Consider the following 17,031-nt stretch of genomic DNA (forward strand, 5'->3'; position numbering starts at 1 on the left):
TATTGAAATACCCTTTCTGGCTACATTTTCTGCTACTCCACCCATTTCATAAAGTATTCTACCCGGTTTAACGATAACTACCCAATATTCGGGAGATCCTTTACTGGAACCCATACGCGTTTCCACGGGTCTTACTGTAACAGGTTTGTCTAGAAATATACGTACCCATATTTTTCCGCCGTGGCATACGTTTCGTGTCATTGCTCGCCGCCCTGTTTCTATTTGTCTAGACATGATCCACGCGGGTTCAAGTGCCTGAAGAGCATATCTACCAAAGCAAATACGATTACCTCGATAAGATACTCCTTTCATTCTTCCTCTATGTTGTTTACGGAATCTGGCTCTTTTGGGGTTATAGTTGATGGTTCTTTTTCAATTTCAATTCCATCTCTACTACAGAACTGGACACGAGAGTTTCTTCTCATCCAGCTCCTCGTGAATGAAAAATAACAATTATGACATGGTATACATGTATTTAATGAATAATATACTGAATCGTGGGAGTCTTTGACATTTTATCTAATATCTAATCTATTAGAAATTTGCATATCTTGTTTTGATAGTTTATATAAAAAAAACTAAATATGTATTCAATTTCTTATTTATTTATAGTTATAGATAATTATTTTGTACATTAGTTAGAGATAATAGATAATAATAATAGAATTTCGTTTTATTATAACGAGTATTTATTTTGTTTTGTCTTTTTTATTATCATATTATATTGGATCTATCAAAATTTAGAAATCCAATAAAATAAAAACTTTCGCAGGCGAATATTTACTCTTTCCATATCTGTTTCAGTTGTACGGTTATCCTATGACATGGCCTCTCAGAATAAAAGTGGATTGGTCCCGAGTTCGTTTTGCCATCCTACCCAATGAATTATTAGGATTCGTTTTCAATAGAATCTTCTACATCCACGGGTTCCGTCGTTCCCATCGCTTCGCGATTAATGGTTAGGCCTGAATTCTATAGCAAAGCTCCTAATGAAAATGAAATGTGTTATTGAGTCAATTTTCTCAGTCTTTGTGGACCTGGGGCTTTTGACTTTTTTTGTTCTATGAACAAATTCATAGAATTATAGATAAATCAAATTAGTATTGATGCTTTATTATGCTTGTAAGGTTGATTTTATTCAACCATCTAATTGGCTTTATTCCGTGCCAAATTTACTTGTAATTCAGCATTTAGTAACCCTGTATTTAGGTGGGTTTGTTGTAAGGGTAGTGAGTGAGATAGAGTGAAGTTTACTCAAGAGTGTGCAAGAAAACAGAGACTCGCGGCTGGGACTCGCGGGTGACTCGCGGCTGCAAGCCGCCAGAAGCAGCACACGTGCCAAGTATGCTGGAAGATGAACAGTCATGCTAGCTGGAGCACTACAGGACAAAACAGGACAACTGGCCATACGGTTAACTCGCGACTGGATCTCGCGACTTAGTCAAGCCGCGAGGTCAAGCCGCGAGCCACCCCTGTTTTGTAAAACCTGACGTTTCACATTCCTCTCCCACTCCAGTATAAATACCCCTTTTACCCACGATTGAAAGAGAGCTTCCAGAGAGAATTTTGAGAGAGAAACCCTAAAGAAAAACAAGATTGTTTCACCCACAATCTATACCTTAGAGTCTCTTCAAATTCCCCTACTCTCTTCCTCTCCATTGTCAAATCCTTGAGAGGCATTATACCAAACCTGGTTCTCACCATCATCATCACTGTGAGACAGTTGTTTTGGATTTCTGAGAAGCAGTTAGGAAGGAACCAATCTTCATTGGTTGATGCTACGGTCTAGTAGCGGAATCCGGGAAGCTAGAAAAGAAAAAGGTTCGGCGCAACCTCGTTGGAGCAAGAAGCTTGGAGGGCTTAGGTGCACTGGGTAGATTAGGCTTGGAGGGTCTATTGCTGTCCTTGTATCCCAACTGTATTTTCTAGTGGATTGATTACCGCTTGGAGGGCGGCGGAGAGGTTTTTCGCCGAGGACTTTGGTTTCCTCTTCGATAACACATCGCGTGTTGTCTTTGTGTTTGCATCTTCCTTCCTCTCTATCTTTGCCTTTTTATTATCTGCTGTGGATTTTATTTTGTTATGGCTTAGATAGTTTTTAACCAATTTCATAATATAGCATGTGTTAAGTTTCCGCACACTAGTTGTTTGACATATTGCTTGTATTGGTTAAGTTGTAATTTGGGGGTCTAAACGTTCAAAGGTGTTTTGTACACGTTTTTGAACTTTCAATTGGTATCAGAGCGGGTACACTTGTTGTGGTTTTATTACCTAAGTGTGATCCCAGACCCCTGAGTTGTGGTTGTTGTTTTGGTTTGTACCATGCTGAATTGTAGCTTAAGTGTTTGTGAAAATGACTCTATGCATATGTCTGAAAGGTGTCTTACTGATGATCTTGTAGAGTTGTTAAAAACTAAGAAACATGCTAGAGTTATTGTTCACATGCTGGAATATCTTGAAAATCAGAATCTTGTCTTACACAGTAGCATATCTGAATCTAAATCATTGATTAAGAAATATAAAAGAAAGAATAGAATGTTGTGTGAGATGATTGAGAATCTGAAAATGAAAAATCAATCTAAAAGTAGCATGAAACCTGATGATGAGTTTGTGTTTGAAGGTCAAGAATGTCTGTCACATGTGAACCTATTTGTGTATACCTCATTGAAGGTGTTTAATGCGTGTTTGTGGTATCTTGACAGTGGGTGTTCTCACCATATGACAGGGGATAAGTCACTGTTTAAGACACTCAAAGAAAAGGTTGGTGACTATGTGACCTTTGGTGATGGAAGTCATGCTCAAGTCCTAGGCAAAGGAACCATTGAGATACCTGGTTTGCCTCTGTTGAAAGATGTGCTGTTCATAAAAAGGCTGAAGGCGAATTTGCTGAGCATCACTCAAATTTGTGATGATGATTTCCTGGTACAATTCTCTAAGAAAGGATGTTTGATCATCAATGAAGAGGGGATTCAGGCTTTGGAAGGAAATCGGACTACAGATAACTGTTATGGAATAGTTCCCACGGCACCAATATCGTGTAGAAGTGCTCGGGTGGATATGTTGGAGCTATGGCATCACAGATTTGGGCATGCCAACTTCAAACAAGTAGCAAAAGTCTCCAAACTTGAAGCAGTCGAGGGACTTCCTAAGTTTGGAAAAGTGAGGAAGACCGTTTGTGGTGCATGTCAAATGGGGAAGCAAACTAAGGCAAGTCATCACAAGGTAAATGTGATAGCCACCTCTCGGTGCTTGGAGTTACTTCATGTTGATCTAATGGGGCCCACCAGAACTGAAAGCCTAGGGGGGAAGAGATACATTATGGTCATTGTGGATGACTACTCAAGATACACTTGGGTTGAATTCCTTAGAGAAAAATCAGAAGCTTGTGAGAGGTTGGAGATTCTGTGCAAGAAACTACAAAACGAAAAGGGGATTCCGATAGCCAAAGTTAGAAGTGATCATGGGAGGGAATTTGAGAATGCAAGATTCGAGTCCTTCTGTGAGAAGAATGGAATTAAAAGAGAGTTTTCAGCTCCCAAAAATCCACAACAAAATGGAGTGGTAGAGAAAAAAAATCGTGTGATTCAGGAGATGGCAAGAGTCATGTTGCTTAACAAGCAAATACCTCAAAAATTTTGGGGAGAAGCTGTCAACACCTCGTGTCACATTGGCAATAGGATTTTCTTTCGAGTTGGTACAAAGAAGACTGCATATGAGATATGGAATGGGAAGAAGCCTAAAGTGAAGTATTTCCGGGTATTTGGAAGTAAATGCTATATCTTAAATGATCGAGAGAATCTTGGGAAGTTTGATGCGAGAAGTGATGAGGGTATTTTTCTTGGCTACTCTACTACAAGTCGAGCGTATAGAGTGTTTAACAAGAGAACAAAGGCTGTGATGGAATCTATAAATGTCAAGATTGATGATGCCTTACCTAAGGTGGAAATGATTGATGATGTAGAAGGGTCGAGCACCGAAGAGCCTGATGTTGAGGTAGAAGCTTTGGATATAGAAGGTGAAGAACCTATACCAGAAGTAGAATCGACTCCCATCAACCCAAGAATGGAAACGAGATCGATGTCTAGAACTTCAAGTCCTCTTACTCCTCCAGAAGTTCATCCTCCTATCTCTCGTAGTGATGAAGTTTCCACTTCAAAAAGGCCATCTTCAAGAGTTATCAAGAATCATCCGGAAAGTAATATCATAGGATCTCTTGATGACGGTCTTCGCCTCAGGAAAGGAAATATTCTGCTAGCCAATCATGTAACATATCACTGTTATCTTGCACAGTTTGAACCAAAAAGGGTTGAAGAGGCTCTTCAAGATGAGAATTGGGTTGAGTCAATGCATGAAGAGCTGAATCAGTTTGTGAGGAATGATGTGTGGGAACTTGCTCCACGGCCTGAGAACGTTCATGTTATAGGCACAAAGTGGATTTTTAAAAACAAAACTGATGAAGATGGAGAGATAATTCGAAACAAGTCTCGGTTAGTAGCTCAAGGATACACTCAAGTATAAGGAGTGGATTTTGATGAATCATTCGCTCCGGTGGCAAGACTTGAATCCATTCGAATCCTCATGTCCATTGCGTGCACTTTGAATTTCAAACTTTATCAAATGGATGTTAAGTGCGCATTTCTGAATGGATATCTAAATGAAGAAGTATTTGTTGAGCAACCAAAAGGATTTGAGGATCCTCATTTTCCAGATCATGTATTAAGATTGAAGAAAGCCCTTTATGGCTTAAAACAAGCGCCTAGAGCCTGGTACGATCGTCTTACACATTATCTTCTAGATAGAGGTTTCAAGAGAGGGTACGCCGATCGAACTCTGTTTGTCAAAAATGATGAAGATTATCTCCTTGTGGCACAAGTCTATGTTGATGACATAGTGTTTGGGGCAACTATCGAAGATCGTGCTACTGAATTTTCTAAGGAGATGAAGAAGGAGTTTGAGATGAGTATGGTAGGGGAGCTCACATTCTTCTTGGGTCTTCAAGTCAAACAACAGAAGGAGGGTATATTTGTATCTCAAGAGAAGTATGCCAGAAACATTGTCAAGAAGTTTGGACTAGACTCCAAAAAACATGCCTCCACTCCCATGAGCTCTTCCACTAAATTGAATGTGGATTCGTCGGGAGTTGAAGTAAGTCCTACATTGTATAGGAGCATCATAGGGAGTTTGCTCTACCTTACAGCCAGTAGACCGGACATTGCTTTCAGTGTGGGCGTTTGTGCCAGGTACCAAGCTAATCCGAAGGAATCTCATCTGACTGCTGCTAAGCGAATCATTCGATATGTGAATGGTACTGCAAACTATGGTCTGTGGTATTCAAAAGACTCAAATGCTTGTCTTGCTGGGTATTCAGATGCTGACTGGGCTGGCCGTGTAGACGATCGGAAAAGCACTTCAGGCGGCTGTTTTTATCTTGGTAACAATCTTGTCTCGTGGATGAGCAAGAAGCAGAATTCAGTGTCTCTATCTATTGCAGAAGCAGAATACATCGCTGCTGGAAGTTGCTGCACTCAGCTTCTTTGGATGAAGAAATTACTTCATGACTATGGAATTCCTCAAGAAACGATGTGTGTCTTCTGTGACAACACCAGTGCCATCAATCTTTCCAAGAATCCTGTCCAGCATTCAAAATCCAAACACATAGAGATAAGTTACCATTTCATTTGGGATTTGGTAGAGGAAAGAGTTGTGTGTCTTGAGTTCATACACACCGACAATCAAAAGGCGGATATCTTCACCAAGCCTCTCGATGGTCCACGGTTTGAATCACTCCGTAAGACCATTGGTGTTGGTACAATTCCTTGACTCTCTTGTGTGTTGTGTGCTTCACATATTTATAATATGATAAGTCTGTCTGTGTTGGGGCACACACCTCTTTGATTAGCTTTTTGTGCAACATGTTTCTTGTTTGTTTGTCCATTTGTGAATATTGTTGCTTCTTTTTATGTTTGTTCAATCATTTTTGTTTCTTGTGTCAAAAATCCAAAAATCACATAAAAATTAGAAGATCAAAAAGCTTAATTGACTTTGTTGAGTCTTGTCTCAAAACTTGTTTTGCCTTGTACCTTTGTGCTAATGGCTTTGTGCATTTTCGAGCATTGCTTGTTTTCATGCACTTATATTACTGTGGGAAAAATCTTGAAATCTATGTGATTGTTGTAAATAGATCTTCAAACTTGTCATGAATGATTAGTGAATGGTTATGTTGATCTTGAGACATGCATAGACTTGTGTCTATATATCTTCCCACTTTTTATTTTTATTTTGCTAAAAAGAGCTCACCAAATGTAAATCTCCAAATGAAAAGAGATATTGAGCTGCAAAAGCCTGTCGCACATTCTAGTATTTGACTAGGAAAAAGGGTAAGCGACCTTATATTAAAGTGAATGTTTATTCAAAAAGGCCAAAGGCCTGTTCTTTAAAGTGAAATGTCATATATCACTCTCACAATGAGAGATGATTGCCTCAAAAGGATCAAAAAGATCAACTGTTATGATTGAAAGTGGAGTCAAATGATAAGCTCCAAGTTATGTTATCAAGTTGTGTGGGAGGTCATATATACATATTCCTATAATTGAGATGGGTCACATGATCTAGTACTAATTGTGTATGCCTTGGTTGAATTGATCATTGAAGCTTCACATTAGACGAAGGACTCTCTCATTGTTGATATCCACACACAACACACAAGTTTATGTTCAATAAATGCCATATTCATTTGTGTGATTGTACTTGATGAAATATGTTTTCACATGCTCAATCTTTGTTAATTCAAGCACAAAAAGATTTTTGAGTGTTTTAGGTGTTTTTGGAAAGTATTTTGTTAAAAAATCTGAAAATTTCAAAAATCTAGTTTTGCCCTGTTTTGGCGGCTCAGTCGCAGGTATGTCAAGTCGCGAGACTCAGTCGCATCTTCGCTGGTCATTTTTGGCGACTTGTTCGCGAGTGGAAGGTCCAGTCGCGAGGTTCACTCAGAGATTTTCGCGGCTCAGCTCGCGACTCACTCGCGGGTAGACCTTCCAGTCGCGAAAAACAGTTAGAAAAATTTTTCAACTTTTTGTCCTTGAGTGTTTTGGCGGCTTGATCTGGCGACTTTTTGGCGACTCGTTTCAGTCGCGAAAATCGCGTGTTTTGGATATACAGGGGCTGTTTTTTAAACTTTTTATTTTTCCCTCGATCTTTTTGTGACTGTTCATTGTCTTTCTCATCTGCTCTTACTCATTGTCACCGTGCCTCCATTTTCGATCTCCATTACTTGCCTCTTTTCAGCTCAAAATCGTCGACTAACAGGTATGGTTTTCTGTCCTGCACTCTATTTTACTTGTTGTTATGGTTTTCCCTCTGGTTTATTCACATTTGATTGTGATTTTGTGATGGGTTTTTAGCTCAACTATTATTCCTTGTCCATGCTTCGCTTGGATGCTTGTGTTTCTGTTTTTGAGCTAGTTTATTTTGGTGGTTGTGTTCTTCATCATGTGCTTGGCTAGAGTTAGCTATTTTTGTCTGATCTGCTATTGATGTCGTGTTTCACTATGATCCTGTGTGGTATCATGTTGATGTGTTGTTGAGTGTGGGTCCTTTTTTTTTTTTTTTTTTCAGCTGATTATGTGGTTCTATTTGGTCTCCCTATACTGTGCAGTTCAATTTGGGCCAGTTGTGTCCCTCTTTGCTATTTTCTGACCATTCTCATCCAGCTATTAGGGTTTCTTCATTGTCCCTAAAATTCCACTAACCCACTGCTAATTTAGTCTGTTGGATTGTGTTCTGTCATTTCCCTTGTTCATAATGCAGACTGGTCATGTCACCATTCAAGAAAGCTGCTGTGAAAGGAGGTAGTTCCAAAGGGAAGGAACCAATAATTGATGTTGATGATTACCCACCTCAGCCAAAAGGGACTCGCTCTTCCTCAAAGAGATTCGATCCCAACAAGTTCAGATCATATACAGCCTATCAGTCTTATGAGAATTTCTTTCTACATGCCACACCATTACTAGAAAGAGCTTTGGATCAGTCCTCACTTCATGACACTGACATTTCGAAATGGTTTGCTCACAAGGATTGGAATTACCTTCTATCTGATCCGGATGACGTGTATGAAGAGTTGGTAAAAGAATTTTATGCTAACGCAATTGTAGAAGGAGATGAACTTAAATGCTGGGTTCGGAACAAGAGCTTTTATGTCTCTCCTACATATCTGGCAGAAATTCTTCACATCAACCGACCCATTTTCCGACATTCACCGGTTTATGATGATCTCTGTCCTGATGAGGAGCTTCTCAAAGAAAGTCTTGGTCAAGACTTGGAGTTCTCACCCAATGGCAAATCCATCAGTGTTTCCTCCCTTTCTCCAAAACTGAGAGTGCTTACAATTGTGATGTTTCACAATTTGTACCTTTTATCAAGCACTGGGTATATGAACCTCGGACGTGCTTTGTTTCTTCATGATCTAATCTCTGATGTGGAAATAGACATCTGTGCTCATATCTTTCATGTTCTGCGCAAAACGGTTCTTCGAAATGAGTCTCGGATATGCGTTCCTTTCTGCAGTCTCATTTCACGGATCTTGAAGCTCAAGGGAATTTATCCAACGGCTGATGAATCTCCCCTCTCCAAACCAAGTCCAATCAACATGCGTACATTCAATGCAAGCATTGGACATAGTCGGAAGAGAGCCAAACCAGAAACTTCTGCATCTCACAGTGACTCTCAGTCTAGCACTCTCTCCCTAGATGAGAAACTTGATCGCATTGTATCCTCTGTCCACGAGTTGAATACAAAGATGTCTGGACTCACAGCTTCTTTACACCATCACAACACTCGATGGGATATGAAGTTTACTTCTCTTCAAACTCAATTGGATCAAATTCAGAGAAAGCTGGAAGAGGATGACTAGCCTATTCCATGACAAAAAGGGGGAGTGATGGGCATGATCAAAGGGGGAGAATATTACTTAAGGGGGAGTGTCTTTACATTCTTCTTCAGTTTCAATTTTTTTTCTTTAAGTTGATATATTGTGTTTTGTAAACTGTTATTCAGGATGTTTTTGTGATTTGTACCCATGTGCTTTTGTAAGCTTTTAGGGTTATTGTTTTATGCATAGTTTGTAGGCTTTATGGTATGTATCTTGCTTAATGCAGCCTTTATGCTATGTTGAAATCAGTACTTTAATCTAAATGTTCTGCATTTTGGTTTATGTATTGTCACTCTTGTGCCCTTGTAGGATTGTTCCTAGATGCATATGCCTTGTGTGTTATGCATTGGTTGACTGTTGACCATACAAGTGTCTTGCCTTGTGCTTGTTAACTTGTATGTCCTTGTGTTCATTCCAAGTGTGAATGAGCACTGTGATCACTTCCTTATGGTGTTCACTTGGTTGATCAAGCCATGGTTTGTTTATTAACTCCATCTTTGCTTGATCACATATTGCCTGTTTCATATGCGTTTATAATTTTCTGCTTACAATGATCATGGTGTATTGTTGTGTTTCAGGAGTATTATGTTCATATGATTCAAGTGCTTCACAGCTTCTAGAGTTAGGTGAGTGAGTTTTGTTCAACTGTTCCCAACTCACATGTTAAGTCTAGAGTCTGTTTTAGGGTTTTGTCACGGAATAGCCAAAGGGGGAGATTGTAAGGTTGATTTTATTCAACCATCTAATTGGCTTTATTCCGTGCCAAATTTGCTTGTAATTCAGCATTTAGTAACCCTGTATTTAGGTGGGTTTGTTGTAAGGGTAGTGAGTGAGATAGAGTGAAGTTTGCTCAAGAGTGTGCAAGAAAACAGAGACTCGCGGCTGGGACTTGGGGTGACTCGCGGTTGCAAGCCGCCAGAAGCAGCACACGTGCCAAGCATGCTGGAAGATGAACAGTCATGCTAGCTGGAGCACTACAGGACAAAACAGGACAACTGGCCATACGGTTAACTCGCGACTGGATCTCGCGACTTAGTCAAGCCGCGAGCCACCCCTGTTTTGTAAAACCTGACGTTTCACATTCCTCTCCCACTCCAGTATAAATACCCCTTTTACCCACGATTGAAAGAGAGCTTCTAGAGAGAATTTTGAGAGAGAAACCCTAAAGAAAAACAAGATTGTTTCACCCACAATCTATACCTTAGAGTCTCTTCAAATTCCCCTTCTCTCTTCCTCTCCATTGTCAAATCCTTGAGAGGCATTATACCAAACCTGGTTCTCACCATCATCATCACTATGAGACAGTTGTTTTGGATTTCTGGGAAGCAGTTAGGAGGGAACCAATCTTCATTGGTTGATGCTACGGTCTAGTAGCGGAATCCGGGAAGCTAGAAAAGAAAAAGGTTCGGCGCAACCTCGTTGGAGCAAGAAGCTTGGAGGGCTTAGGTGCACTGGGTAGATTAGGCTTGGAGGGTCTATTGCTGTCCTTGTATCCCAACTGTATTTTCTAGTGGATTGATTACCGCTTGGAGGGCGGCAGAGAGGTTTTTCGCCGAGGACTTTGGTTTCCTCTTCGATAACACATCGCGTGTTGTCTTTGTGTTTGCATCTTCCTTCCTCTCTATCTTTGCCTTTTTATTATCTGCTGTGGATTTTATTTTGTTATGGCTTAGATAGTTTTTAACCAATTTCATATTATAGCATGTGTTAAGTTTCCGCACACTAGTTGTTTGACATATTGCTTGTATTGGTTAAGTTGTAATTTGGGGGTCTAAACGTTCAAAGGTGTTTTGTACACGTTTTTGAACTTTCAATGCTATCCTTTATAAGATCACTCAGAGATCTTACATATTGGAATCAATAGCATTAGTATTCTTTTTCTCGCTTACGGGTATCTGAGCAATTCTTCCTGTTGCTTTTACAGAACTTCCTTCTTGGATCATCAAACCACCACCCATTAATACAACACCGACATTATTTGATTCCAAATTCAAAGCAATGCCTATTGTACCCTCTTTAAATTCTACTAATTCACCCGACATTACTTCATCAAGACCATAAATACGGGCAATGCCGTCGCCTACTTGAAGTACGGTATCGGTATTTACAACCTTTACTTCTCTATTATATTGCTCAATACGTTCCCGAATAATATTACTAATTTCATCCGCTCGAATGGTTACCATGAGTATTTCTTAATTCTTTTTTGGAAAAAAAAAATGCCTACAGTAGACAGTAGAAGGACTAATTGATTATTTCTGTCAGCGTCCCAAACATGCCAATATTAGCATTGATGGTACGTAAATGTAACTCGTTGTTCAAAGAACTAGTCAGAGTTCCTAGAGCTCCTTTTAAGGCTTGTTGGAAAACCCGTTGTTGGACTTGATTACTCGCTCTTTGTTGTTCAAAACGAATGGTTTCATTTTTGTAAATTTCAAATTGTTCCAAAGTTTGATAAGTTGAATTAATCAAGTTCAACTTTTCTCGTTCTATATCAGAGTATCCATTCACCCAAAACTGATCCGCTTCCATTTCCACTTTCCTTAAATGTGCTCGAGCTTTTTCTAGCTGTTCAATGGCTCCCCTGCGTAGTTCTTCTGAATTTCGAATAGACTTCAAGATCCTCTGTTTTCGATTATCTAATAAATCACTTAATGAAAGTAGATTATCTTTCCATTTATTTCAAAACTTCCACGATCCCTTCCCGAACCAAACATGAAGCTTTCAAATCATTTGGCTCTCACGCCTAATTACTTCAATTATTTATGAGAAATTCCCTTTTTTTTTTAATATAATGAACCTATCCTCTCTTCTCTATTCATATCTCATATTCAAAAAAAAAATATATATATATATATATATATATATATCAAAACGGATCATTAATCCAAGACCAAAATATTCGGAGGACTCTTCTGAACAAACAAATAATTGTCAGCAACGTTGTTTCTTTTTTTTTTTTTTTTCAAATCCAAAGAATTTTTCTTAATTTATACGTAGGTCATCGATTCAGCATTGGATAAAAAAGAGGGGTTGAAATACTCATAATTTTTTTCCAATAAATAGAAAAAAAATATTATAATTATAATATTTATAATATAAAGGGTTCAAATCATTTTATTGACATGAGTGTTATATATCGATCAAAAAGGACTCCAAAAGATGTTAATTGTAAATGAGAAGATTGGTTACGGAGAAAAAGGAAGATGTTAATTGTAAATGAGAATCTTGGATTACTTTTTGAAAAAATGAAAATAGATTTATTTGTAATAATAAGACTGTTACAATTAGAATACTCATGAAGAAAGAACCGTAATAAATGCAAATAAGAAGCATCTTTCACCAAGTAACGAAGGGTTTGAACCAATATTTCCAGATGGGTAGGGTAGGGTATTAGTATATCTACCGAAAATTTAAATGTGGGAACTTTTCCTCTAAAAAGGGAAATATTGAATGAATGGATCGTAAATTGTAAAATCTTACAATTTCTGCCCCTTCTAAAGAAGATATTAATCGTAGATAAAATGGAATTTCCACAATGATTACAAATCCTTCTGATAGAATTTTAGAATGCAAATTCTGGTTGTACCCAAAAAATGGATTTTGTTTAGAATCATTAGCAGAAATTATCAAATAATTCTGTTGATACATTGTAGTAATTAAGCGTTTTACAATCAGTAAACTAGATTTGTTATCATAACCTATATTTTCCAACAAAATGTATCTATTTAAACCATGACCATGAGCAAGTGCATAACTATATTCTAGAAAGATAAGTGGGTATAGGAAGTCATGTTGCCGAAATCTATCGAGTTCTAAATATCCTTGAAATTCCTCCATTTAAAATTAGATGGGGATAGGGGATTTCTTTTGGGTTATTAAATGACACATAGTACGATACAGTCAAAACAGGATATTATAGTAAGAAATAAATAGATATATACCCCAGAACCAGATAAGACTGATCGATGGACTCTTTAGCCTCTCCTTTTCCATCTAATTTAATTGGTTTATGTTCATTCGAGGATAACAAGATGGTTAGAAATCCTTTATTTGTTCAACCCAATCGCTCTTTTGATTTTGGAAAAAAAAAACTTCGTGGAAGTCGAAGTAGGAAGTAATAGGTATGCCTAGATCCTTTAGTCTATGGATAAAGAAAGGGTCTAATTGACAGAAAAAGCACCGTAAAGATCAATTAAGTGAGATTTTGGTCCGATACAATAAGAGCTGCTTACTTATGTAACGATAGGAGATAAAAGTTAGGAATCAACTTATGTAATAGAGTCGATCCCCTAAGGTATTGAGCAGTGGTGTAGAATCAGATCTAAAAGATAGTAAGTCTTTTCTTTGATAAGGAAGAAAAGACTTTTTCAAAAATTCTATATCTATATAAATTTATATATGAAACCGAGATAGTTACCTTTCAGAAAACTCTAATGATAGCGGAAAGACCTATGTTTTATTCTTCTGAAGGTGGGAGAAAAGATAAAACTAAAACTGATTCAACTATTAATCAAAATTAAAGTTTCAAACTCATCTACTTAACCTCTTTTGGTTAACTCGAAAAAAATGAGATAGATCCATGAGAAATCTCATTCAATTAGATATGGTATTAAAAAAAGGGACACCAAAAGAATTGACTGCTGAGCCGTATGAGGTAGGAAACTCTCAAGTACGGTTCTAAGGGAAGGAATTTCCCTGCCTATTCCAACCGGGGAGAACAGACCATTCGACAGGGAAATTTTGAAATTGCGGAGGCTTGGTTCGATCAAGCCCGCTGAGTATTGGAAACAAGCTATAACGCTTACTCCCGGGAATTATATTAAGGCACAGAATTGGTTGAAGATCACAAGGCATTTCAAATAGGAGCACTCTGTTTATTTATTATTTTATTTAATTTAGTATTAGTTATAATAAGTTAGATTTGTTATAATATTATTATAATAAAATAAAATTGTTTTGTTTGTTGTACCCATCAGTCAAAATAGAAGGTCCTCCGGAAAGAACCAATCAAAGAATTTCATTATATCCCTTCTAAGATCGTTTTCTATTTCGTCCGGTATTTCGTAGGAATAACCGATACACGGATAGAGTATAGAATATATTTTTTCTATTAGTAAAACTAAGAAATAAAACTATAATAAAAGAGACTCTTAAATAACTATAAAAAATAGAAATACTAGGATGTCCTTTAGTTTAGTAATGGCTAATGACTGCTCGCGCGATTTGGAATAGAGTCAATTTTAAATAGAGTAAAAAGTAATATGTTTTATGTATGCCATAAAGTAGTTCCATTTAGAAACTTATAATTGAGAACTAAATACACGGAGTTGCACAAAAAAAAAATTGTTTTTGCATCAATTCAAAGCCCAGAAAAAGTTTTTATAAGATTAAAAAGGTCCGTTGAGCGCCTATTGGTTATGTCATAATAGATCCGAACACTTGCCCCGGATCGACTTACAGATCATAATTGCTCTAGTGAATAACTAAAGGAAATAGATAGATGGGAGATTGCAGAGAAAGAATTAAGTTTAAGCATCTCTCATAGGTTCAGTAATTAATTAACTATTGGCAGGTCTCTTTGTACATGTTGTCCGGAAAGAGGAGGACTCAATGATTATTCGTTCGCCAGAACCAATAGTAAAAATTTTAGTAGATAGGGATCCCATAAAAACTTCTTTCGAGGAATGGGCCAGACCCGGCCATTTCTCAAGACCAATAGCTAAAGGGCCTGATACTACCACTTGGATCTGGAACCTACATGCTGATGCTCACGATTTCGACAGCCATACTAGTGATTTGGAGGAGATCTCCCGAAAAGTATTTAGTACCCATTTCGGCCAACTCTCCATCATCTTTCTTTGGCTGAGTGGCATGTATTTCCACGGTGCTCGTTTTTCCAATTATGAAGCATGGTTAAGTGATCCTACTCATATTGGACCTAGTGCCCAGGTGGTTTGGTCGATAGTGGGCCAAGAAATATTGAATGGTGATGTAGGCGGCGGTTTCCGAGGAATACAAATAACCTCCGGTTTTTTTCAGATTTGGCGAGCATCTGGAATAACTAGTGAATTACAACTCTATTGTACCGCAATTGGTGCATTGGTCTTTGCAGCTTTAATGCTTTTTGCTGGTTGGTTCCATTACCACAAAGCTGCTCCAAAATTGGCTTGGTTCCAAGATGTAGAATCTATGTTGAATCACCATTTAGTAGGGCTACTAGGACTTGGGTCTCTTTCTTGGGCGGGACATCAAGTACATGTATCTTTACCGATTAACCAATTTCTAAATGCTGGAGTGGATCCTAAAGAGATCCCACTTCCTCATGAATTTATCTTGAATCGGGATCTTTTGGCTCAACTTTATCCCAGTTTTACTGAGGGAGCAACCCCATTTTTCACCTTGAATTGGTCAAAATTTGCGAACTTTCTTACTTTTCGTGGAGGATTAGAAGGTTTACAAGTCGTTTTCGGATGTAATTGAAGGCAAAGAGGGAAGATTTCGTGAGACTCTACTTGGCAAATGGGTGGATTATTAGGGTCGTTCTGTCATTGTCGTGGGTCCCTCTCTTTCATTACATCAATGTGGATTGCCTCGTGAAATAGCAATAGAACTTTTCTAGCCATTTGTAATTCGTGGTCAAATTAGAAAACATCGTGCTTCAAACATGGGAGTCATAACTTCTTGAAGTATTTCCCATACAATTGACTCTTTTTCCCGAATAGTATAGAATACTACATCGACATGCAACAATAAAAGAAAAAATAAATTCTCTAGCACTCCATTTAGATACTAATTGTGAAATTGTGTTGCTGTGTCAGAAGAAGGATAGCTATACTGATTCGGTATACTCTAAAGACACCCTTGGTACCCTATTGATGATCTCACAAAGATTTAATTTCAGTTAATTCCCATTTACTGATCTCATCTTTTATGAAATCGATCCCCTTTTTGATTGTACAAGAATACATGTAGCTCGGCATGTCTGGAAGCATAGGAGAACGTTCGTTTGTTGATATTATTACCAGTATTCGATACTGGGTCATTCATAGCATTACTATACCTTCCCTTTTCATTGCGGGTTGGTTATTCGTCAGCACGGGTTTAGCTTACGATGTATTTGGAAGCCCTCGTCCAAACGAGCCTTCTCAGGATATAATCAAATAAAGATGGACGAGGTTGACAAAGAAAAGATCTCCTTTATTACCAGTCAAGGTTTGTTTTGTTATAAGGTGATGCCCTTCGATCTAAAAAATGCAAGGGCAACTTATCAAAGGTTGGTGAATCACATGTTCCGTCCACAGATAGGACAGAATGTGGAGGTGTACATCGACGACATGCTTGTGAAGAGCCTAGACGAGGGAAGCCATTTGGACAATCTATAGGAAACCTTTGAAACACTTAGGCGATATAAGATGAAACTGAACCCAAGTAAATGTGCATTCGGAGTATCGTTGGGAAAGTTTTTGGGATTCATGGTTTCACAAAGAGGAATTGAAGCAAATCCAGACAAGATCCAAGCCGTATTGAACATGGAACCACCAAAGCATCAAGGAAGTCCAATCCCTCATTGGGCGAGTTGCTGCTTTGAATAGGTTTGTTTTGAAAGCCACATACAAGTGTTTACCGTTCTTTGAAGTCCTCAGAAAGGCGTTCGAATGGACGAACGAATGTCAAAAGGCCTTCCAAGATTTGAAGGACTATCTCACTACGGCTCTATTATTAAGTCCGTCCGTGCAAGGAGAGGAACTGTATCTGTACTTAGTGGTGTCTCCACATGCCGTGAGTTCAGCGCTAATCAGGGAGGAAGGAAAGGTGCAAAAGCCTGTGTATTACACTAGTCGAGCACTCAGAGGAGCAGAAGGAAGGAAGGTACCCACTGATAGAGAAGTTGGCTTTTGCACTAATAACAGCTTCTAGAAAGTTAAGACATTACTTCCAAGTTCATGTCATCAATGTCATGACAGACCATCCGCTCAAGAAGGCAATGAACAAGCTGGGAGCTACAGGTCGACTGATTCAATGGGCAGTAGAACTTAGTGAATTTGACATTCGGTACCAACCGAGAAATGCAATAAAGGCCCAAGCCCTAACAGATTTCATTA

General features: G+C 38.3%; 1 protein-coding gene and 1 pseudogene across 1 annotated transcript; both read right to left on the bottom strand.

The window, feature by feature from the left end:
• Positions 1–10,770: 10,770 nt before the first annotated feature.
• Positions 10,771–11,112, bottom strand: LOC126694477 (ATP synthase subunit alpha, chloroplastic-like). The gene has a single exon (XM_050390758.1). The coding sequence runs from the start codon at positions 11,110–11,112 to the stop codon at positions 10,771–10,773; it is 342 nt and encodes a 113-aa protein (XP_050246715.1).
• A 58-nt stretch (positions 11,113–11,170) lies between these two features.
• LOC126694482 (ATP synthase subunit b, chloroplastic-like) lies at positions 11,171–12,766 on the bottom strand (annotated as a pseudogene).
• Between the last annotated feature and the right edge of the window lie 4,265 nt (positions 12,767–17,031).

This window comes from Quercus robur, chromosome 2, assembly GCF_932294415.1.
Source record: "Quercus robur chromosome 2, dhQueRobu3.1, whole genome shotgun sequence".
NCBI lineage: Eukaryota > Viridiplantae > Streptophyta > Magnoliopsida > Fagales > Fagaceae > Quercus > Quercus robur.

Coding starts and splice junctions, on each gene's coding strand:
- LOC126694477 (XM_050390758.1), bottom strand. CDS start 11,112: ATGGTAACCATTCGAGCGGATGAAATTAGTAATATTATTCGGGAACGT.